At 62.5% G+C, this 20,613-nt stretch overlaps 3 protein-coding genes across 4 annotated transcripts; all 3 read right to left on the minus strand.

Annotated features, from left to right (window-relative positions):
• Positions 1-30: 30 nt before the first annotated feature.
• LOC131566471 (ras GTPase-activating protein 4-like) lies at positions 31-10,322 on the minus strand. The gene is made up of 20 exons (XM_058817787.1): positions 10,258-10,322; positions 5,629-5,685; positions 5,168-5,281; positions 4,821-4,882; positions 4,582-4,711; positions 4,252-4,333; positions 3,972-4,103; positions 3,802-3,893; positions 3,387-3,510; positions 3,139-3,292; positions 2,557-2,621; positions 2,249-2,361; positions 1,992-2,178; positions 1,683-1,820; positions 1,280-1,594; positions 918-1,055; positions 682-817; positions 494-614; positions 354-412; positions 31-197 (listed from the first exon to the last, which is right to left on the minus strand). Exons 1-20 carry the CDS (start codon positions 10,320-10,322, stop codon positions 76-78), a joined length of 2,406 nt encoding a protein of 801 aa, XP_058673770.1. The 3' UTR covers positions 31-75.
• A 3,078-nt stretch (positions 10,323-13,400) lies between these two features.
• On the minus strand, positions 13,401-15,972 carry LOC131566614 (uroplakin-3b-like protein 1). Of its 2 annotated transcripts, XR_009275562.1 has the most exons (7): positions 15,806-15,972; positions 15,088-15,228; positions 14,762-14,993; positions 14,605-14,681; positions 14,199-14,328; positions 13,883-14,060; positions 13,401-13,850 (listed from the first exon to the last, which is right to left on the minus strand). XR_009275562.1 is itself a non-coding variant. In XM_058817958.1 (6 exons), the coding sequence occupies exons 1-6, from the start codon at positions 15,936-15,938 to the stop codon at positions 13,958-13,960; spliced, it is 816 nt and encodes a 271-aa protein (XP_058673941.1). In that variant the 5' UTR covers positions 15,939-15,972; the 3' UTR covers positions 13,401-13,957. The 2 variants fall into 2 exon arrangements, 1 of the variants encoding a protein (XP_058673941.1); XM_058817958.1 differs by having other exon boundaries at positions 13,401-14,060.
• Positions 15,973-16,265: 293 nt separating this feature from the next.
• Positions 16,266-17,988, minus strand: LOC131566678 (uroplakin-3b-like). Its single transcript, XM_058818034.1, has 6 exons — positions 17,934-17,988; positions 17,526-17,675; positions 17,229-17,448; positions 17,053-17,129; positions 16,755-16,875; positions 16,266-16,509 (listed from the first exon to the last, which is right to left on the minus strand). The coding sequence occupies exons 1-6, from the start codon at positions 17,986-17,988 to the stop codon at positions 16,266-16,268; spliced, it is 867 nt and encodes a 288-aa protein (XP_058674017.1).
• Positions 17,989-20,613: the final 2,625 nt, after the last annotated feature.

Consider the following 20,613-nt stretch of genomic DNA (forward strand, 5'->3'; position numbering starts at 1 on the left):
CCCGCAGACACACGGACAGGCTGAGGGTGGGTACAAAGTGCCTTTATTGCAGGGCCGCCCTCCCCGGCCGGGCCCTCACGTCTGCAGCCGCAGCAGCGCCGGCGCCGCGGGCGGCGGAGGCAGCGCCCGCCCGTGGCAGCGCTCCAGCTCCGCCAGCACCGCCAGCAACCGGCTCAGCCCCTCGGGCAGGGCAGCGTCTGCGGGACACGGAGCGACAGTGACAGCCCGCAGCTCCCCTGGGGTCACCCCAACCACCACAGCGCCCCTGGGGTCACCTCAAACCACCACAGGCCCCGGGGTCACCCCAGCCACCACAGCTCCCATCCCCAGCAGGACCCCAAACCCGCACCCACCTTCCCCCCGGGCTCCGTTCTGGGCGTGCTCCGGCTCCAGCAGCTCCCAGTACTTGTCCCTGCGGAGAGGAGAGGGCCGGGCCCGTGGCAGGAGGGGAAGGGGCGGCCGGGGCCGTGCGGGGTTCCGGGGCAGGGCTCACCTGAGCGTGTCCCGCAGGCCCTGCAGGTGCTGGAAGAGGCGCTGAGCCTCCACCGCGGGCTCCAGCGGGTCACTCCAGTCCTGCAGGGTGACGCCGTGCCGGGTCCGGTCGCATCCCAGCCCTGCGGGACAACAGTGTCACCTCACTTGGGGACACCCCAGCACCCCCCCGGGGCCACCTCACCGTACCTGTCCTGTCGCGCTGGTGGCAGCAGCTCCACTTGTCGCCGCGGAACACGCCGGGGTGGTAGGAGCGGAGCAGCCGGGGGTTGTTGCCGCACACCTTGCGCAGGGCCGACAGCCACTGGTTCAGCTCGTTGACACACTGCGGGGTTGGGGACACTCAGAGGGACCCCGGGCAGTGCCACCACACAGGCAGTGCCACCCCCCGGGCTGTGCCGCTGCTGGGGCTGTCCCCGCCGCACCTTGCACTGCAGGTAGGCCGTCTCCTGCTGCCCGCCCGTGGCCAGGTAGACCACCTGCATGACGTGCGAGCTGCCGAAGCTCTTCTCCTCCACCTTCTCGGCCGCCAGGATGTCGCCCAGGGCGATGGCACCGATGCGCTGATGGAGGGGACACACACACAGGGGACATAGGGGGCTGTTTTTCCCTTTGGAAGCGCTAACTCTATGGTCAGCAGTTAATGTTTCCAGGGCTGAGGGCTTGGGGATTGACCAAAGAGCGAGAGTTCATGGGATGCTGCATGCAGCTGCCCAGGGATGACCTGTGGCTGTCCCCCAGGCCATGGCCCCGCTGCCGCCCCCCTGTCCCCCCAGCACGGCCGTACCTCCGCTCCGGGGCTCTTGCCGAAGCCCAGGGACTCCCCGGTGAGGCAGAAATGCAGTTTCTTGCCGGCGGCAGCAGCGAGCAGCGGCCCCTCGCCCCGTGTCTTGTGCACAAGGAGCAGCCCCTCCTTCAGCACGGCGGGCGGGGGCCGCCCCTCACCCTGCTCCTGGCCCTGCTCCTCCTCGGTGCCCACTAGGCGGGTGATGAAGTCCCTCATGCGGGCGGTGCCCTGCTGCAGGGCGGGCAGCAGCGGCGACAGCCACGTCTCCTTGGCGCGCCCGGCCGCCGGCTCCATGTTCCCCACCAGCTGGATGGCCTGGGGACCCCGGCAGCGGCAGTGTCACCCCCGGCTGGCCCCAAGGAGAACCGGCCGGGCGCCCCAAAGGCCAGCCCCGGTGTCGCACCTTGGCCAGCAGCAGCAGCGTGCGGCTGGTCCGCGCGTCCGCGTGTGTGGCCCGCAGCTGGAACAGCTTGGGCGTCATCACGGCCGGCGAGAAGAAGCGCAGGCACAGGAAGCTGGTGACAGCCACAAATTTGGCGTGCTGTGACCGCCGAGGGGTGGGGAACACACGTGAGGGTCTCTCCCAGCGTGGGACAGCCCCACAAACAGCGATGCCCCGGTGGCCGGGGCTGCTGCTTGCCCGAGAGGAGCACCGCACCCAGAGAGCGCCGTCCCCTGGGGATGTCCCTGTCTGACCCCGCTCCATCCCCACCTGGTGCTGCGGGAAGCGCTCCCCGACGCGCTGGAAGAGCTGGCGGAACGCGGCGCGGATCAGGGGCGGACACGCCGGGGCCGACCTGACGATGGCGTCCAGGAGCTCGCCCAGGTAGGACTGGAGGTGCTGCCGGCCCTGCTCGATCACCTCGCCCTCCGTCTGCACCCGGTGCAGCCCCGAGCACCTGCGGGCACCGCCACTGTCACCCCCAGCGCTGGGGACAGCCCTGCCCTGCCGCCCCACGAGCCCCTTACCCGACGTCTTTGATCTCCACCTTGCCGGGGTCCAGCTCCACGTACTTCTTCTCCTCGAACACGCGGGTGATGGTGGGGCCCAGGACAAAGTGCAGGTATGGCATCCCTGTCACCTGTCAGGGACCACAAAGGGGACAGGAATGGGCTGCAGATTTGGCACCCGACACCCCCAGGGTCACCCAGTGGGTTTTGTCCAGCCTCCCACCCCCAGGGGAAGGCACAAGCACAGCAGCTCTCCCATTCCTTCTCCTGGGAACAGCCCAGGGTCAGAATGATCGGGGAAGAGCAGGTTTTGGGTGGTGTGGCACCTTGAGGAAGGACTCCATGGACTTCGAGGCCAGAGAGTTGCTCCGGAACAGAGTGTTGGGCTCACCTGCAAAACAGGAGAGGGGCCATGGCCTGGGGGACAGCCACAGGTCACCCCTGGGCAGCTGCATGTAGCATCCCATGGACTCTCTTTGGTCAATCCCCAAGCCCTCAGCCCTGGAAACAGTAACTGCTGACCATAGAGTTACCCCTCCCAAAGGGAAAATCAGACTCCCCCACGGACTTGGTGTCACAACTTCCTCTGGTTTCTCCTTCCCCTGTCACTGGCTTGGCACCCCATGGAGGCAGCGCCCGCAGCTGCAGTCATGGGCTCATTCCCAGAGCCTGTGCCCCGCCCCCCTGGCCACTTCCATGGGGGTCATGGGGATTTCCTAACCTCAGCCCACCTGCTCCTCCACCAACCCCAGCCCATGAACTGCTGGGATGAGCCCAACAGATTCCACAGTGTGATGGCTGAGCCTCAACCATCACTCCCAAAAAATCCCCTCAAAAAGCCCTGGAGGTTTTGCAGCCCCAGGAGACGATAAAGAAGCCTCCGGGTCCACTCCCCATTCCAGCCTTACAGGGCTTGGCCAGCTCCAGCTCAAAGAGCAGGTCCAGAAACTCCTTGACCAGCCCCTGGCCCAGGAAGAGTTTGACCAAGTTGATGGCGACCTCCTGGCGGCACTCGGCCGTGGCGGTTTCGTCCAGGAGGGTGACCAGGTGCACTTGGCCATCCTGGAGGGAAGAGGCACCATAACGTGGCAGCCCGAGGCAGGCACAGAGCTGGGAAATGTGGGTGCCCCAGCAGGGATGGGCATGCACCCCTCACCTGGCACCCCGACTTCACCTCCTGGCACAGGAGCTGCACCAGGGGCTGGTAGCACTGGGAGGGAAGAACTGTCTCGTCCCGAAGCTTCACCTGCAGCTGCAGCGAGCCCAGGCTGCCCCGGCGCCTGCAGGAGCACAGGGAGGGTGGGTGGGTGGGTGGATGGAGGGATGGAGGGATGGATGGAGGGATGGATGGAGGGATAATGGATGGATGTACAATGGATGGATGTATAGGTGAACGGAAGGATGGAAGGATGGATGGGTGGATGGATGAATACTTCACCAAGCAGGAGGTAGCCTGAGGCCAGGCTACCCCTCCAAAGTGATGATGCTTCCCAGGAAAACCCCCCTCCCTAATGCCCCTGAGGGCACTGGGACCACCCCAGCACACCCCAACACCCTGTGCCACCACTCACCCATCCTCTGTCGGTTTGGACTTGTCTGGCCACAGCCTGAACCACCCCTCCTCCTGCTCGGCCGCCTCCAGCCCCTGCACGCTGAACACCACCTGGGAGAGGAAGGCAGGAGAGGGCTGGGTGTGCAGCTGGGCAGGATCCTGGCAGCACAGGAATGGTTTGGGGCTCACCTTGCCCAGGAAGTCGTTCCTGCCGACGAGGTCCCAGTCCCACACCTCCACACAGAGCTTCTCCCCAGCAGGCTCAGCCAGCTCGAACTCAAAGGTCTCGTTCCAGCGAGGGTAACAGGATTTCTTGACCACCTGCAAAGGCAACAGCTTTGTCCCTTTTGCTGGGTGGGTCTGTCCCTCAGGGACACCAGGCTGGGGATGCTGGGGGACAGGGATGGCTCTGGGTTTCCCCATGGATGGAGTCCCCCTGCAGCCCTGGCATGGCTGCAGCCGCACTCACGGTGCTCTCCTGTGTCTTCCCATTGTAGCGCAGGCGGACAAAGGGGTCAGAGGCACCATTCCGGTCCTTCCTGGCCAAATCCCTGCCGAGAAGGGGGGGAACTTACCAGCAACCTCCCAAAATACCCACAGGCACCCGTGACACCCCTCCCCTCTCAGGGAATCTCAAGATTATGTCCCAAAGACCTGCAGATGAGGTAGAGCCTGCCCCAGCACCCCCAGCACCTGCTGGGTGATGAAAGGACCGGATACACCAGGGAAACTGAGTCATGGAGCAGCACCCATGTCCCAGCTGCACACACAGCCCTGTCACCCCCGTGTCCCCTCTCACCTGGCCTCCAGCACGGAGCAGCGCAGCCGCCGGCTGCCCTGGCTGCCCAGCACCTCCACCCGCAGGTGGATCTCCCCCTGCACCTCCTCATCAGGGTCCACCTCGCTGAGGCTCATCCAGCCGCTGTATCCTGTGGGAAAAGGGGGGATCCCCACAAAGGGGTTGTTGGGGAACCCCTCAGGACCAGCTTGTCCAAGGGGTGGGTCCCTCCTGGGACCTCCCAGCCACCTTTCCCCTACCCTTGGGGTGCTCTGCCAGCATGTCCCGGGTGATGCAGACCTTGCCAATGATGTCATCACGGCTGGAAAACAAAAGTGGGAAGCAGGACACGGCATGGGATTGGTACTCAGGTAGGACAGCACCCACTTTGGGGGGACAGGGGCCACCTTGGTGTGTCTGTCCCCATGGAGCAATCAACCACCCTCTGCTGCCAGCTGGACAATATCCTTGGGAGAAAACTTCCCCCATCTGTGTCCCAAAGCCAGGGCAGCACGGCCAGGTGGGGATTCTCGGGTGTCAGCACCAGGCTGAGCATGCAGGGAGCCAAAGCCACCAAGAGAGTCCCCAGGCTGAGCCCCCAGCACACCTGAGGGCATCCTCGTCCATGACGTAGATGGAGATGCTGTGGAAGCCAGGCTGGAGCTGCACCTCGTATTCCTCCCCCCAGAATGGGGACAGCGTCTTCCACACCGTGGCAGTCCTGTGGGGCAGGTGGCACTGGTGACACAGGGCACAGGGCTCCCTCCCAGGTGTGCTCCCCAGCTGGGGGCAGCACCCAGAGTTTGGAACCCTCAGCTGGGGCAGGGATGAGTCTCTGTCCCTGTTCTTGTCCTGTCACACAGGGGTGGGGTAGAGGGGAGGGGGCCATGAGATGTTGACACTGTCTGCAGGAGCACCTCAGCCCAAAGCAGGGAATAATAATGAATGATAAATAACAATAAATAATTATATTAACAATAATGTGCCTGCAGCAGATGGAGACACCTGCCAGGAGCGAGGTTTGGGGCTCAGCAGTTTTAGGGACAGCCAGGGAGCAGGGCCACCCACCTGATGATGGCCTCATCATCGATCTTCACGATGCAGTAGGGGTCACTGCTCCCCGTGCTGGAAGGACAAGGGACAGCCCTGTCAGTGCCACAGCCACAGCCTGGCCACCACCCAGCCCACAGGACACTCCTGGCCATAGTGACCAAAGCCTCCAGCCCGGACAGCCCCCACAGAACAGAGCCCAAGCCCTGAGGGTGAGGCTGAGGCTGCCAGAGGCTTCCATGGGGACACTTGGCCACAGCTGCCAGCACAGGGTGACCCTGGCCTGGCTCCAGACCGGGGACACTCCTCCGTGACCGTGTCCGGCCGCTGTGTCCCGCTGCTGCCAGAAGTGGCTTTTCCTCTTCCACACAGGAAGGCAAGGAGCAAACAAACCCCACCCTGTCCCCAAAACAGCTTCAGGCTACACTTCCAGCCCAATATCACACAGCAGGAGTGAGGCCACAGCAGCCTCCTCCAGCCCCAGGGCGTCCCCAGACCCCCAGCACTCCCACAGGGATGGGGACAGCCCCAGGGACACTCCCAGGGATGCAGAAGGTGTGAAGGGCAGCCACCAGCAGGCTTTGACCACTCTTCCTCCCTGGCGACAACATGAATCACCTTTGCCAAAAAATAATCAGTTTTACAGCTTATTGCCCTGCTCCATCAGAAACAGGGTCAGGGGTGGGCACTCCAGCCAGGGACAGAGGAGCCAGGGACCTGGGGGGTGGCCAAGGTCATGGAAAGGTTGTGGCTCCCATCCCAGTGACACACAGCAGCTCGGAGCATGGAGAACTCATCAACACCGACCCCAGAGGTGCTGTCAGGCAGTGTCCTGGGGAAAGGGAGGGTGCACAGCTGGGGGGACCCCAGGCACTGAGGGATTTCCACATCCCAAATCTAGAGAGGCTGAGAGGCAGCTGCTGGGAAGATTGAAAGGGTTTTGGGGACAACTGAAAGAATTTGGGGGAATCCAAAGGGGTTTTGGGGGGACTGAAGGAGTTGGAGAGGACTGAAAGGGGTTTTGGGGGAATCAAAAGGAATTGAAAGGGTTTTGGGGGATTCAAAAGGAGTTGGAGAGGACAAAAATGGTTTTGAGGAGGATTGAAAGGGTTCTTGGGGGGAGTCAGAAGGTGGTTTGGGGGAATCAAAAGAGGTGGGAGGGACTGAAAGGGTTTTGAAGGGGACCAAAAGGGGTTTTGGGGGGGACTGAAAGGGGTTTTGGGAGATTCCAAGGGGGTTGGAGGGGATTTAAAGGGTTTTGAGGGGGACTGAAAGGGGTTTTGGGGGAATCAAAAGAGGCTGGAGGGGACTGAAAGGAATTTTGGGGGAATCAAAAAGGGGTGGAGGGGATTTAAAGGGTTTTGAGGGGGGCTGAAAAGGGTTTGGGGGGATTCAAAAGAGGTTTTGAGGGGGACTGAAAGGGTTTTAGGGGATTCAAAGGAGTTGGAAGGAACTGAAAGGCTTTGTGGAGCTCCACTAACACAGCAGCAGGGATTTCTCTGGGCTGTGCATCCCGGGTACCACGACAACATCCCCGCTCGCAGGCGCTTCCACCCGTGCGGCCCCGCGGGGCTGGAATGCAGCAGGATGCCAAGAGCCGCTCCCGCTCCGTGCCTGCCCGGCCGAGAGGGCCTTTAAAGAGAGGGCCTTTAAAGAGAGGGCCTTTAAAGAGAGGGCTTTTAAAGAAGAGGGCTTTTAAAGAGAGGGCTTTTAAAGAAGAGGGCTTTTAAAGAAGAGGGCTTTTAAAGAAGAGGGCTTTTAAAGAAGAGGGCTTTTAAAGAAGAGGGTTTCTAAGGAGAGCCGCTAGTGAAATGCCATCCAGCAGAGCCCCTCGCTGACATTTCCTGCCTTGTACAAACCACGGGCGCTGCCGGGAGCGGGCAGGCGGAACGGGAGCAGCTGCTGCCCGCTCCAGCTGCGCCCGGCAACGCGCGGGGACAGCGGCGACAGCGGCAAACCCTTGTCCCCAGCGTGGCGACAGCCAGAGCGCCGGGAGACACCCGGGCACCGGCATCCAAACACAAGATGGGCTGCGGGAGGAGCCCGGGTGAGGAGAAATCCCCGCTCCAAAGGCTCCGCCCGCGCAGCATCCCTGTCCCGGGATGTCACCAGGGATGTCACCAAGGATTGGTGGCGCGGGGCTGGCTGGGGCACCCGCGCTGCGTGCGCGGAACGAGCTGGAAAGGGGAAGAGCTTTGGAAAGAGGAAATGAGCCCAGCACTGGGGGAAGGGGGAAGGAACCCGCAGCCACCCCTCGGGCGGCAGAGCCGCGGAGGGATGGAATTAAAAATTAACTGGTGGAGGCAGCGGAGCGGGTGTGCCCGGGGGGGTGGTGAGAATAAGTAAATATTTAAATTAAAAATGGAACTGAAAGGGAAAGAAAAAATAGAATGGTAAATTGAAGGGAAATAGAATAAAAAAAAAAAAAAAAGGAAAATAGAATTAAAAAATCAAAGAAAATTGAAGTAGAACAAAAAATAAATTAAAACAAAAGAAAAATAAAAGAAAAATGGTGTAATTTTTTTTAAATAATGAAAAGTAAAAGAAAAAAAGAAAATCTAAGAAAAATAAAAGAAAAAATAAAAGAAAAAACTAAAGGAAAAAGAAAATAAGAAAATAAAATAAATTAATAAAATAAAAAATAAAAAATAAAGGAAAAAATTAAAAATAAAGTAAAAAAATAATAAAATAGAATAGATTAAAAGAAAAATAAAATAATAAAATAATAAAATAAAATAATAAAATAATAAAATAAAATAATAAAATAAAATAATAAAATAAAATAATAAAATAAAATAATAAAATAAAACAGAATAGTAAGTGAAGAAATCAATAACAACTAAGTGAAAAAAATGAAAAAGGGCAAAAATGAAGCAAAAAATAATTTAAAAAATAATGAAGTAAAAAGTTAAGTGAAAACACTGAAATAAAAATAGATTTGAAGAAATTAAAGATGAAAAATTATTTGCGTTATTTATTATCCTAACATTAAAAGAATCCAATAAAATAAAGAAATAATAAAACAGAAATGAAAATAAAATAAATTCATATAAATAATAATAATAAAAACAATTAAAAATAATACTAAATAAAGCAAATTTAAACATTAAAAGCCATTGAAAACAATCAGGCAGCCCACTTCCCTTGCTTTCCTGGGATAAAGACGAGGGGAACATTTGGCAGCCTCAGCTGGGGGGAGCTCCCGTAACTCCCTGAGCCAAATCCTGTGGGATCTGAGGGTTCCCCCCGGGGATTTGGGGGCGCTCCCATCACCCCCGGCTGCTGCCGGCAGGGGCTGAGCTGGGGACACCCCGCGGAGGGAACTCCCGGAGGAAAGCAGCGATCCCAGAGCGGTGCCAGGGCAGGGAACCGGATCCCGGGGCAGCGGGGAGGGGGCCGGGGCAGCCTCGGCCAAGGTCGCGCTCGGGTTTCCCTCCCCGCTGTCCCAGCCCAGCGCCACGTCCCAAAGGCACCGGTCCGGAAAGCTCCCAAAACCTCCCAGAACCTCCCAAAAGCCAGAGCTGGGTCAAGCTCCGGCGGGGAGTTGTGCCAAGGGATTTAAAAATCAGGCCCTGACACACGGGATTTAAAAAAAGAAAAAAAAAGAAAAAAGAAAAAAAAAAAAAAGTCATGTTTCTTTCCTTGTTTATCCTCTTTTTCCATGACGGCTGCAGGGATTTTTGCTGGTTTTCCGGCTGCTCCTCAGCAGCTTCCCGCTGCCTTGGTGGCGGCTGGGGCCACCCCGGTGTTGTCCCCATATCCCGCCCCACAGGGATCAGAGCGATGAGGAGAGAGAGCGCCGGGAATTTCTGGGAGGGAAATCCCGAGCCGAGGGCGGCCCCCGGTTCTCAGCCAGGTGCGATGGAGCCGGGGATGGACACAGCCCTGGGGCAGCCCCTGCTCCTTTGGGGACCGATGTACCGGGTCCTGCTGCCCGCCCGGGGGTCCCTGCGAGGGTCCCTCCATGGTGGGGACAGCCCTGCCCCGTGGCACCCCCGGGGGAGCCCCCAAAGTGGGAGCGCTGCTTGGGGTACCCCAAACACGGCTGGGGGCATCGCACAGCACGGGGGGAAACCTCAACCCCATCCCGGGGGGTGTCCCCAAATCACAGCCCTGCTGAGGGAGCCCCCAAAGCGCCAAGAACTGCTGGGGGCGCACAAAAATGTCCTGAAGGGAACCCCAAAGCCGCACTGGGGGAACCCCCAAAGCGAGGGGGATTCCAAAGCCACCCTATGGGGAACCTCCAAAGCAGGTGCACTGCTGGAGGGGTACCCCAGATCCACCCTGAAGGGAACCCCCAAAGTAAGCACACTGCTGGGGGGGGACCCTAAAGCCACCCTGGGGGGAATCCTCAATGCGGGGCGATTCCAAAGCCACCCGGGAGGGAGCACCCCGAGGGGTGACACCCCAAGAGGGGATCCTAAACCCACCTGGGGCTGAGCCCCTAAACCACATGCATGGCCAGGGGGCCCCCAAACCATTCTGGGCAAGCCCCCAAGGCAGGGAGGAGGCTCTAAGGCCACCCCCAGGGTGGGGTCCCCATCAGGGACCTGTTGGGGGGACACCCCGCAGCCCCCCTGGGAAAGCGGCGACTCCCTGGGGATGCCCCCGCCCCGAAGCTCCCCCGACCGCCGCGGGGACACTCACATGTCCTTGGCGGGCAGGTTCCTGCCCTCCACGATGCGGATGGAGAGGGCGCTGCGCCGGGCCATGGCGAGCGGGCAGCGGAGCCGAGCGGAGCCGAGCGGAGCCAAACGGAGCCGAGCGCGGCCTCGAACCCGCGGCCCCGAGCACAGCGCCCATGTGCGGGCCGGCGCCGGCGGCCGCCAATCAGCGTGCGGGGGCGGGGAAAGGGGCGTGGTCTAGAGCGAATCCGAGGTGCCCATTGGGTGATGCTATCGGCTGTCGGCCAGGGGGTGTGGCCTGCGCGGGTGGGCGGGGCCGGGCTGCCCGCGCTGCCGGGGTCCCGCGGGGTCCCCCCGGTCTGTCCCCGATTCCCCCTCGGTGCCCTCGGTCCTTCTGTGTCCCCGCTGTGTCCCCACTGTGTCCCCTCAGTCCCCGCTCTGTCCCCGCTCTGTCTCCGCTGGGTCCCCTCGGTCACCCCGCTCTGTGCCCTGGGTCCCCCCGCTGTGTCCCCTCTGTGTCCCCTCTGTGTCCCCGCAGGGTCCCCGGCGTGTCCCGGCTGTCCCCTCGGTCCCCCTCAGCCCCCGGTATCTCCCGCAGCCCCAGGGCATTTCAGCCCCCGCCTGCCCAGCCCAGCGCCCGCCTGTGTTGGACCAAACCCACACCGAACCCCTCCGTACCCCGCGAACCTGGGGGGTGCAGCATCGGGCGTGCTGCTCTGCACCCCAAACTTCCAGCGTTTTAGTGACTTTTAACTATTTTGTTTGTTTTTAAAGTACTGCAGCGCGCCCGAGGACAGGCGGCATTTCTGGGTGCCCTAAATACCAGCGGGGAGCCCCCCATGGCCAGACCCCCCCGGGCCCGGGGCTCGGCCGCACCCACAGCTGGGGCTCAGGGCTGTGCCCGCCGAGAGGGTCCTTGGCATTTCCGCCGCGGGGACACTGCGGGGACACGCTGGGAACACGCTGTGAGCACAGCGCTCTGTCCCTGCCGCGCTGCCCCTCTGCCTCCCCCGCACAGGGGACAGCGAGGGGACAAGGTGCTGTCCCCGCCACCACCCCACGAGCCTCACCATGTGCCATCCCCAGCCCCACAGGCGGTCAGGGCCACATGTGCCACCTGCAGCGACACACGGGTGGCAGGTGACACAGGTGACACCCCCACAGCCCTTTGCAGGTGAAGCATTGTTTTATTTACGGGGTGTGGGGCGGAGAGGACCCGCGATTGCCGGATGGAGCCATCGCTCCGCTGCTCCCACGCTGCTCCGGCAGGAGTTAATCGCTGGATTTGCTCCATTTCCCTCGGCCGGGCTCCACGGAGGCAGCGGGGGGGGCAGGTTGCTAACACCCCCCTGGGTGGCACAAGGACAGCCCGGGAGGGCGCTGTGACCGGCCGGGGGTGCCAGGGTGACGCTGCCCTTGGCGTGGCGCCTGCGGGGACAAACGGGGCTGGTAATGCTTGTGCGTGATGTGTACAGGTGTATTTACACACACCTGCCCCGTGTATGATGTGTACAAGTGCATTCACACACCCCTGCCCGGTGTATGATGTGTACAGGTGTATTCACACACCCCTGCCCGGTGTGTGATGTGTACAGGTGTAATCACACACACGTGCCCCGTGTATGATGTGTACAGGTGTATTCACACACCCCTGCCCTGGTGTATGATGTGTACAGGTGTATTCACACACCCCTGCCCTGGTGTATGATGTGTTCAGGTGTATTCACACACCCCTGCCCAGGTGTGTGATGTGTACAGGTGTATTCACACACACCTGCCCTGGTGTATGATGTGTACAGGTGTAATCACACACACGTGCCCCGTGTAAGATGTGTACAGGTGTATTCACACACCCCTGCCCAGGTGTATGATGTGTTCAGGTGTATTCACACACCCCTGCCTGGTGTATGATGTGTACAGGTGTATTCACACACACGTGCCCCGTGTAAGATGTGTACAGGTGTATTCACACACACGTGCCCGGTGTATGATGTGTACAGGTGTATTCACACACACGTGCCCGGTGTATGATGTGTACAGGTGTATTCACACACCCCTGCCCCGGTGTATGATGTGTACAGGTGTAATCACATACCCCTGCCCCGTGTAAGATGTGTACAGGTGTATTCACACACACCTGCCCGGTGTATGATGTGTTCAGGTGTATTCACACACACCTGCCCGGTGTATGATGTGTTCAGGTGTATTCACACACACCTGCCCGGTGTATGATGTGTACAGGTGTAATCACACACCCCTGCCCAGGTGTATGATGTGTACAGGTGTATTCACACACACCTGCCCGGTGTATGATGTGTACAGGTGTATTCACACACACCTGCCCGGTGTATGATGTGTACAGGTGTATTCACACACACCTGCCCGGTGTATGATGTGTTCAGGTGTATTCACACACACCTGCCCGGTGTATGATGTGTTCAGGTGTATTCACACACCTGCCCCGGCCCCACCCACACCGGGGTCGTCTCCAGCCCCACAGCGGGGTCTCATCCTGCCCGGGCTGCAGGATCAGGGCACCCCCAGCGCTGAGATCAGCCCCGGAGATCCACACCCCACTGTAGGATCAGCCGTGATGGATCCGGTCCCTTCCAGCCCGGGATCAGCATCAGCTTCCCCTCCCCAGCCCAGCCCGCCCCTCACCAGTGCAGGATCAGCCCCACATCCTCAGATCGGGCTCAGGGACACCCCCGGTGCAGGATCAGACACCCCGGGGTTCCCTTTTGGGGTCTCATGGCTCTCAGAGGAGCCCGAGCTGCCCCCAGGACAGATTGAGTCATTTTGGGGTGTGGGAGCCCCTCCTCTGGGCTGGGTCAGGGAGGATCATTGTGGGATATCCATCCTTTATGTAGGATAAAAGGGGTTGGAGGAACCCCCCCACATCCACCACCCCCTCCTGGGGCATTTCCGCGCCTCTCACCCCAGCACCAGGGCTGGGCTCGGGCTCCCCTCGCTGCCCTGCACCCAGGGGACATTCCCCATCCGAAGGTGGCACCGATGGCCCAGCTGGGTGTGACAGCGTCCCCAGTGCAGAGCACCCCGTGCAGCAGCTCCCTCCCTCCAGCGCTGGGCTCACAGTGGGGCACGGGGACCCTGGGGCTTCCCGGGGGTCACAAACAGGCGGCACAGCCGGGCACAAGCACGGGAAAAGCCTTTAATGTCGCGCTCCGGGTGGCGGCTCCGGCCGTGTCCCCAGGGCGGCGGGCCGGTGTCACCATGGGAGGGAGCACTGCGGGCCGGTGTCACCATGGGGAGGGAGAGCTGCGGGCCGGTGTCACCATGGGGAGGGAGCACTGCGGGCCGGTGTCACCAGGGCTGCGGGCCGGTGTCACCATGGGCAGGGAGCACTGCGGGCCGGTGTCACCATGGGAAGGAGCACTGCGGGTCGGTGTCACCATGGGGAGGGAGCACTGCGGGTCGGTGTCACCATGGGAGGGAGCACTGCGGGTCGGTGTCACCATGGGCAGGGAGCACTGCGGGCCGGTGTCACCATGGGAGGGAGCACTGCGGGTCGGTGTCACCAGGGCTGCGGGCCGGTGTCACCATGGGCAGGGAGCACTGCGGGTCGGTGTCACCATGGGAGGGAGCACTGCGGGTCGGTGTCACCATGGGCAGGGAGAGCTGCGGGCCGGTGTCACCATGGGCAGGGAGCACTGCGGGTGACATTTACCCCGCACGGGGACACGCGGGAGGGGCGGCGGCGCTCAGAGCCGGGCGGCCGCCTGGTCATAGACGTGGTGGGTGTTGTAGCGCTGCACCGACACCGACTCGGGCTTGCTGAAGGTGCTGCTGCCGCACGAGTCCGAGCTGGGGAGGGAAGGCGGGGTGAGGGTGGTGAGTGGGGGAGGGCGGTGTCACCCTGTGGCGGTGTCACCCTGTGGCGGTGTCACCCTCTGGCCGTGTCACCCTCTGGCCGTGTCACCCTGCCCCGGTGGTGGCACTCACCCGCAGGAGAAGAGCATGGCCACCAGCGCGGCCAGCAGGATGGCGAGGAGGATGGAGAGGATGGCGGTGATGGCGATCATGCCGGCGCTGTGCCCGCTGCCCGCCGTGGAGATGCTGCTGAGTGGTTTGGCTGGGGAGAGAGCAAGAGAGAGAGCAGGATGGCGGGATGGAGGGACACACACGCCGGAGAGGCTCAGGGGTCCAGCCGGGCGATGGTGTGCTCGTGTGTGCCATCACACGGTGCCACCGTGCACGCGTGACACCCGCGGCAGAGCCCTGCCTCAGTTTCCCCTCACCCCAAACCGCTGTTGCTCAGCATTCAGCCCCCTGGGAGCGCCCCACAGGCCCAGGACCGCCCCATATCCCGGCTGTGGGCTGGGTATGGGGGCAGGACGAGCTCCAGTACCTGTCCTCAGCGCGATGGGCTCCGACCAGGCTGTCTCGGCCACGGGCACAGAGCCCTCCAGGGCCAGGAACTTCACCCTGAGATGGAAAGGGAGGTTGGCCGCGGTGCCTTGGGGTGGCGGCAGCCCCGGAGAGGGGCAGGTCCAGGGCAGGCTCACCGGTAGGGCCCGGGGCCGGGCAGGGGGCCATTGCACGTGGGTCGCGACACATCGGTGGCACAGCTCGTCTCGCTGCCCACCCGCAGCACCGTGATGTCCCCGGCGGGTTTGGGGCAGGGGTAGCTGGCCAGGGTGGCGTTCAGGGTCATGTAGGCACTGACGGCGTTAGGGAAGCTCTGGAACGCGGTCTCGGGAGTCCCCGGCTCCGCGCTGTTGTTGAAGGCGGATGCATCTGCAGGGATGGGGATGGGGATGGGGGTGAGGAGGGACTTGCTGGGGGTACAGGGACCCCCGCACGCCCCCTGCCCCGGGCTGCTCCCACCTACCCTTGTCCAGGGCCACCACCAGCCAGATGACGGCGTTGCTGAAGTTTCCGAAGATGCAGCGGGGCTGCTCCAGCACGAAGGTGGTGGCAGTTGTCACCCCCTCCAGATCCTGGGTCAGGGCTGGCTTGGTCCCCAGCTCGACTGCGGGGAGAAGCCGAGGGGGCGGTGGAGGGCGCGGATCCCCCGCTGCATCCCGGCACCGAGGCTCTGACCGGGGCGCCAGGGCTCGGGGACAGGGACAGGGGGACAGGGGGACAGGGGCAGGGGGACAGGGGGACAGGGACAGGAGGCAGCCAAGCCCCGGGATCTCGGCAGTGGCCCCCCCTCGCCTCCCACTCCCAGTGTGGGCTCAGTCAGACACGCGCTGCATTAAAAGAGGAAGCAAAACCGCTCCGTGCTCCCGGCCGCGGGGGGACACCCGGGGGACCAGGGTGGGTGACACCAGGGACATTTGGTGTCCCTGACACTTGGACACCTGACCAGAATGGGGGGGAATCAGCTGCCTCACGCCTCTAAGTTCAGGGGAGCCCTGGTGGACTCCAGAGAAACCCGCACTGTGCCAGCCAGCCAACACCAGCCGCACCAGAGACCGGCACCCAGAACAGGACCCAGCAAAGGGGGCACCAGCTGCCCCACACCTCCCGGCCCAGCGGGGTCCGGTGTGAGCCCGGGGCATCCCCGCGGTGCCAGGGCAGTCCCGGTGGCGTTCGGGACTCACCGATGCCGTGGGCGGCGGGCAGGAGCAGCAGCAGCAGCGGGATCATGGTGCGGGCTCCGCGGTGCCGAGGGCGGGAGTGCGGGAGCTGCTCCGCGTCCCCGGGGAGCCGCCTGTGGGCACCGTCCGCCCACATTCCTGCAGCAGCCCCGCGCCAAACTGGTTGGGCTCGTTCCCCCGGGAGCTTTTGTTGTGTTTGAGCGCCCGCCGGCGAGGCGTGATGAGAACCGCTGGGTTTGGGGCATGGGTGGGTGACAGGAGGGGATGTCCGTGGGGATGCGCCCGACAGACCCCACCCGTGGCAGCAAATGTCCCCCACACGCACAACCAAGTGCCACCAAGCCAGAGCCCCAAGTGGCTTTTTAGGTCTCCCACCTTCACAGTCCCACCCTGCGTGGCCAAAGACCAGGAGGAGACAGCTGCAGATGGAAAATCAGATTTTACTTGTCAGGACAGCTCATGTCTAGTGGAAGCTGTCCCCGCCTGTGGCAGGGGGGTTGGAACGAGGTGGTCCCTTCACGGTCCCGTCCAACCCAAACAGCTCCAGGGTTCTCTGGCACGGAGCAGGTTGGGGGGCAGAGGGGCCCAGCCCCGGGGGGCTCCGCCCGCAGCCGGGGCCCGGGGGGATGTGGTGGGTCCGGTAGGATCTGCGCGTGGAGGCGCCGGTCCCCAAGCCCCGGTGGCGCAGGGAGCCCCACACCGTGGCACTGCGGGGACACAGAAACAGAGGCATCAAACGGGGTCTGTGGGGCTCTGCACCAGCCACCCCCAAGGAGCCTTTTCTCCTGCAAACTACGGCAAACCCCCAATTCAGGAATAAAAAGGCTTTTTCAATGTTAGGAAGATCTCCATTCCTTTGCTGATGGGGTTGCCGAGTTGGGGTGCTCTCCTGAGGCCCCTGCGGACACTGCCCCCCCCTGTACCCCCCATGGCCCCCCTGCACCCCCCGTACCCCAGGGCTCCGAGCACGGCGGCGGCCAGCGCGGCCCCCAGGCTGGCCAGGATGGAGGCGATCACCACCAGGGCGCTGCCAGGGCGGGCGGGAGCGGCCTCGATGGTGCTCGGGCTGAGCGCTGGGAGGGAGCGGGATGAGCGATGTGGGGTCGGGGATGTGGGGTGGATGTGGGGCGGATGTAGAGTCGGGGATCGCCTCTCCCCGCAGCTTTCGGGGTGATGGCACCGCGCTGATGCTTATGCCACCACCCCAGCCAGGGAAGTGCGGGGGGAAGGGGTGGCAGTGCCACCAGTACCTGTGCGCAGGAGGATGGGCTCGGACCAGCGCGTCTCCGCTTTGGGGCCGCGGCAGCCCATCAGCAGGAACTTCACCCTGCCGGGGGGACGGGGCTGACACCGGGACGGGGTGGGGGGGGACAATCCCTGGGTCCAGGCGGGTCTCCCCAGCCGGGATTTGGGGCTCTGGCCTTACCTGTAGGGTCCCGGGGAGGGCAGGGGCCCATTGCAGGGGTCCTGTCTGCCCTGGTCCCTGCAGGCCGTGTCAGCCCCGACCCGCAGCACGGCCGGGCCCGGTGCCGAGCAGGAAAACGCGGCCGCCGCCGTCTCCAGGGTCATGTAGGAGCGGGCAGAGAGCAGCTCCTTGTACGGGGGCACCTCGGCCCGGCACTGCGGGTTCCTGAAGGCGGCCGAGGCTGCACGGCACAGGGGGTGGGTGAGCGGCTGCGGGAGGGTCCCCGTGTCCCCTGCCGCAGGAACAGCCAGGGCTCACCGTTGGCAAAGGCCACCGCCAGCCAAACGGCGTCGGAGGCATCGGCGTGGCCGTCGAAGACGCAGCGGGGCCGCTCCAGAGCGAAGGTGGTGGCGGTGACCCTGCCCAGCAGGGCCATGGGGGGCACCTGGGGCACGTAGGGCAGCCGGGCTGGGGAGTGGGCAGTGAAAGAGGGGAGCACCCCAAGGGGTGACACCCCAAAAGGGGATCCTAAATCCCCGTTCTGCACCCTCCTGTTCTGCACTGCTCAAGTGCCTGACCCCGCATCCACAGCGGTGCTGGCACACGGCAATGTCACAAGGCGCCAGCACTGATGGGGACCCCCCAGCCATGCCCAGCCCTCCCTGGCACAAACCCCTCGCAGCCCCCCCCGGCCCCGGTCCCCTCTGCCCTGTCCCCAGGAGTCACCCAGGTCCGCGGCCGCCGTCCCAGCCAGCGCCAGCAGCACCCACGGCAGCTCCATGGCGTCCTCCCGGTGCTGCTGGATGCGCTGTCCTGTCTGCTCTCCACTGCCGAGGGGACGAGGTGTCCCCGGTGCCCCCGCAGCAGGGACCGCCTGTCCCGGAGCCGGAGCCTCCCAGCCCCGCATTCCTGCACCGGCTCTGCCGGCCCGGCCAGGCCCCGCGGGCCCAGGGGACACCTGAGCACCCCGAGCCACCCGCTGGTCCCAAACCCGCTGGGAACCCTGCGGGACCCCCGGGGCACCTGCGGGGAGTCAGGGCACAGGGCAGTCATGTGAGAGGGGAAACTGAGGCAGAGGAGGCGCTGGGGCGATGTTCCAGATGGACTGGCAGGGCTCACAGACTTTGTTGGCGCTATGGGGGCAACCAGGCAAATCACCCTGGACCCTCACTCGCCCCACCAACACCCAGCTCCCTGCGGATGCCACCAGGGCCCGGAGCCAGGCTGAGCCCGTGCCCGACTGGTTCGGGTGCCCCAGCCCTGCCCCGCGGGCAGGGAAGCGCTGCGGAGCATCACACCCGAACGAACCCAAACCCAGCGCTCAGGTGAGCGGTCCCACCCAGCAGCCGGGGCGCGGAAACCTCTTCAGCTCCGGGCCCACCCCACGCTGACATTTCCCCGTCTCTCGGGGCCCTTCCAAGCCCTCGGGATGGGAGCGGGAGCCCCTCAGGGCCGCTCCCTCTGCCGTGTTTGCCAAGGGGAGCGGCTGCGTGGGAGGAGATTCCCCCCCTTCCCGAGGGGCCGGGACCGCGCCTTCAGATTAAGTGGAAATGGGGCATTCAAAGATTATTGCATGGCGCAGCTGCAGAGGGGAAAAACAGGCGCAACTGCAGCCTCTGTTCCTCCTCCCTCTCATCCCCCCCTATCCCCCACACCTGACCAGCAATGCCTCCCCGGGACCCCCCAAATTCCCCCCGAGCCCTCCCCGGTGCTGCCCGGCCGGCAGGGTGCCAGCAGCAAGGTGAGGGCAGGGTGGGTGACGCGGGGGTGACGCAGGGGGACAGTGAGTCACAGTTTCACAGCTGCCGGTACCCAGCATAGCTGCGGGGTCACGGCTGGGCTAAGAATAACCAGCCTGAGGCAGATGAGCCATCCCTGCAGGGCTGGGACAGACCCCCCTCTCCTCTGCTGGGGCTCCAGCTGGGGATGGGGGGCACAAAGCCCTTGGTCAGATGTGCCTGGGAGCACCATAAACATTGATCTGGGGCTCTGTCCCCTCCTGGCTCTGAGAGGAACCGTGGTTATGGTTTCTCCTCACTTTTCAAAGCATCTCCCTGAGCCTCCCACCATGCCTGAGCACCTGGCTCTGCCCCCTCCCACCCCTTGGATTCCCCTGCCACAGGGGTGAGGCCATCTTGGTCCCAGCACAGAGACAACAGGGATTTTAGGGGATGTGTCCAAATCCAGGGCAGTCAGGGATGAGCTGCTGAGCTGGGCTGGCTCAGCACAGCCCGGCCCCTGCCCTGGACCAGCCCAGATGCAGGGAGGGAGGCTCCAGCTGATTCACACCCAGCAGCAGCTGCTGGAGATGCCTTAGACCAGGCTCAGCAGGAAATTCTTGCTTTGTACAGGGCTGAATGAACCCTGCTTCCATTTTTGCTTCAATTCACTGCTTTGATTGCTGGCATAAGATGATCCAGGGATACAAAGCTGAGGTTTGAACTCAAGACCTCTCCCTTTTGCAACCAGGGTGGGAGAGGAGCAGACAGAGCCCATTTGTGCAGAGCTTAGCAACACAGACACGTCACTGCAGCTCCCCAGGAGCTGCCATTCCTGCAGCATGCCCAGGTTTCCCTGGATGGTTGAGGGGTTTTTCCTTAGAGCTGCAGGCACAAGATGGACGCTGGGAAAAGCTCCACTGGCTGAGAAAAACCTTTAATCTTGATATTGGCATGACAGGAAGCAAAAAATGTTCCTCATCTGGAGAGCTGCCACAAAGCCCAGCCCCATCCCAGATTTCCCAGCAAGGAGGTGAAGTGGCAGATGGATTGGATGGATTTAATGTGCAGCTGGGTCTGGTGGCTACAGGGAGAGGGAGAGCCAGAAACAGCTCTTCAAAAGATATCCGTCCCCAGGTGACAAGAAAAAGACATCAGCTCCCATGTGACACAGAGCCTGGGGACAATGTACAGCAAGGCCACTGGGGCAATGTCCCATTTGCAAGGTGCCAGCAGCCACAGCAGGGACAGGCTCTGAGCCAGAGCATTGCTGCTGGCACCTGGGCTGGCCACCTCTGCTGCTGGGAGGAAGGTGACTGTCACCAGCTGGTGGCACCAGCAGCCCTGCAGCAGCAGCACAAAGAACAGCAGCTCCTCCCTGCACAGGCTTCACTGAAGTGCTGCCATTTCACCTGAGAGAAGGGGAGACAGGGACAGCTTCTGCCTCTCATCATTGGGATGAGAGCAGGGGGCTGCAGCTTCCCACAGGGTGGGCACTGTTAAGTCACCTCTGCTGGCACCATGGCACAGACCACAAAACTCCAGAGGCCAAAGCACTGGGGGCAGTGTCCTGGTGTGTCCCCCCAGCAGATCTGAGATCTGAGCTCTCCCTCCTGGCTGGATTCATGTCCATGGCTCCATGGAGCAGGCTGGTTCCCCAGAGCCACCCCAAGCCCCGAGGCAGCAGG

Source organism: Ammospiza caudacuta, chromosome 20 (genome assembly GCF_027887145.1).
Source record: "Ammospiza caudacuta isolate bAmmCau1 chromosome 20, bAmmCau1.pri, whole genome shotgun sequence".
NCBI lineage: Eukaryota > Metazoa > Chordata > Aves > Passeriformes > Passerellidae > Ammospiza > Ammospiza caudacuta.

Bases quoted from the DNA above. Each gene is read 5' to 3' on its own strand.
- LOC131566471 (XM_058817787.1), bottom strand. From the start codon at position 10,322: ATGGCCCGGCGCAGCGCCCTCTCCATCCGCATCGTGGAGGGCAGGAAC. The intron at 4,712-4,820 runs GTAGGGGAAAGG...CTTTTCCCACAG, and splicing joins GCTGGCAGAGCACCCCAAGG to GATACAGCGGCTGGATGAGC. The intron at 1,821-1,991 runs GTGGGGATGGAG...CGGCGGTCACAG, and splicing joins AGCGCTTCCCGCAGCACCAG to CACGCCAAATTTGTGGCTGT.
- LOC131566614 (XM_058817958.1), bottom strand. From the start codon at position 15,938: ATGTGGGCGGACGGTGCCCACAGGCGGCTCCCCGGGGACGCGGAGCAG. The intron at 15,229-15,805 runs GTGAGTCCCGAA...TTCTCCCCGCAG, and splicing joins GCCCGCCGCCCACGGCATCG to TCGAGCTGGGGACCAAGCCA. The intron at 14,682-14,761 runs GTGAGCCTGCCC...TTTCCATCTCAG, and splicing joins CCCGGCCCCGGGCCCTACCG to GGTGAAGTTCCTGGCCCTGG.
- LOC131566678 (XM_058818034.1), bottom strand. From the start codon at position 17,988: ATGGAGCTGCCGTGGGTGCTGCTGGCGCTGGCTGGGACGGCGGCCGCG. The intron at 17,130-17,228 runs GTAAGGCCAGAG...TCCCCCCGGCAG, and splicing joins CCCTCCCCGGGACCCTACAG to GGTGAAGTTCCTGCTGATGG. The intron at 16,510-16,754 runs GTACGGGGGGTG...GTGTCCCCGCAG, and splicing joins GCCGTGCTCGGAGCCCTGGG to TGCCACGGTGTGGGGCTCCC.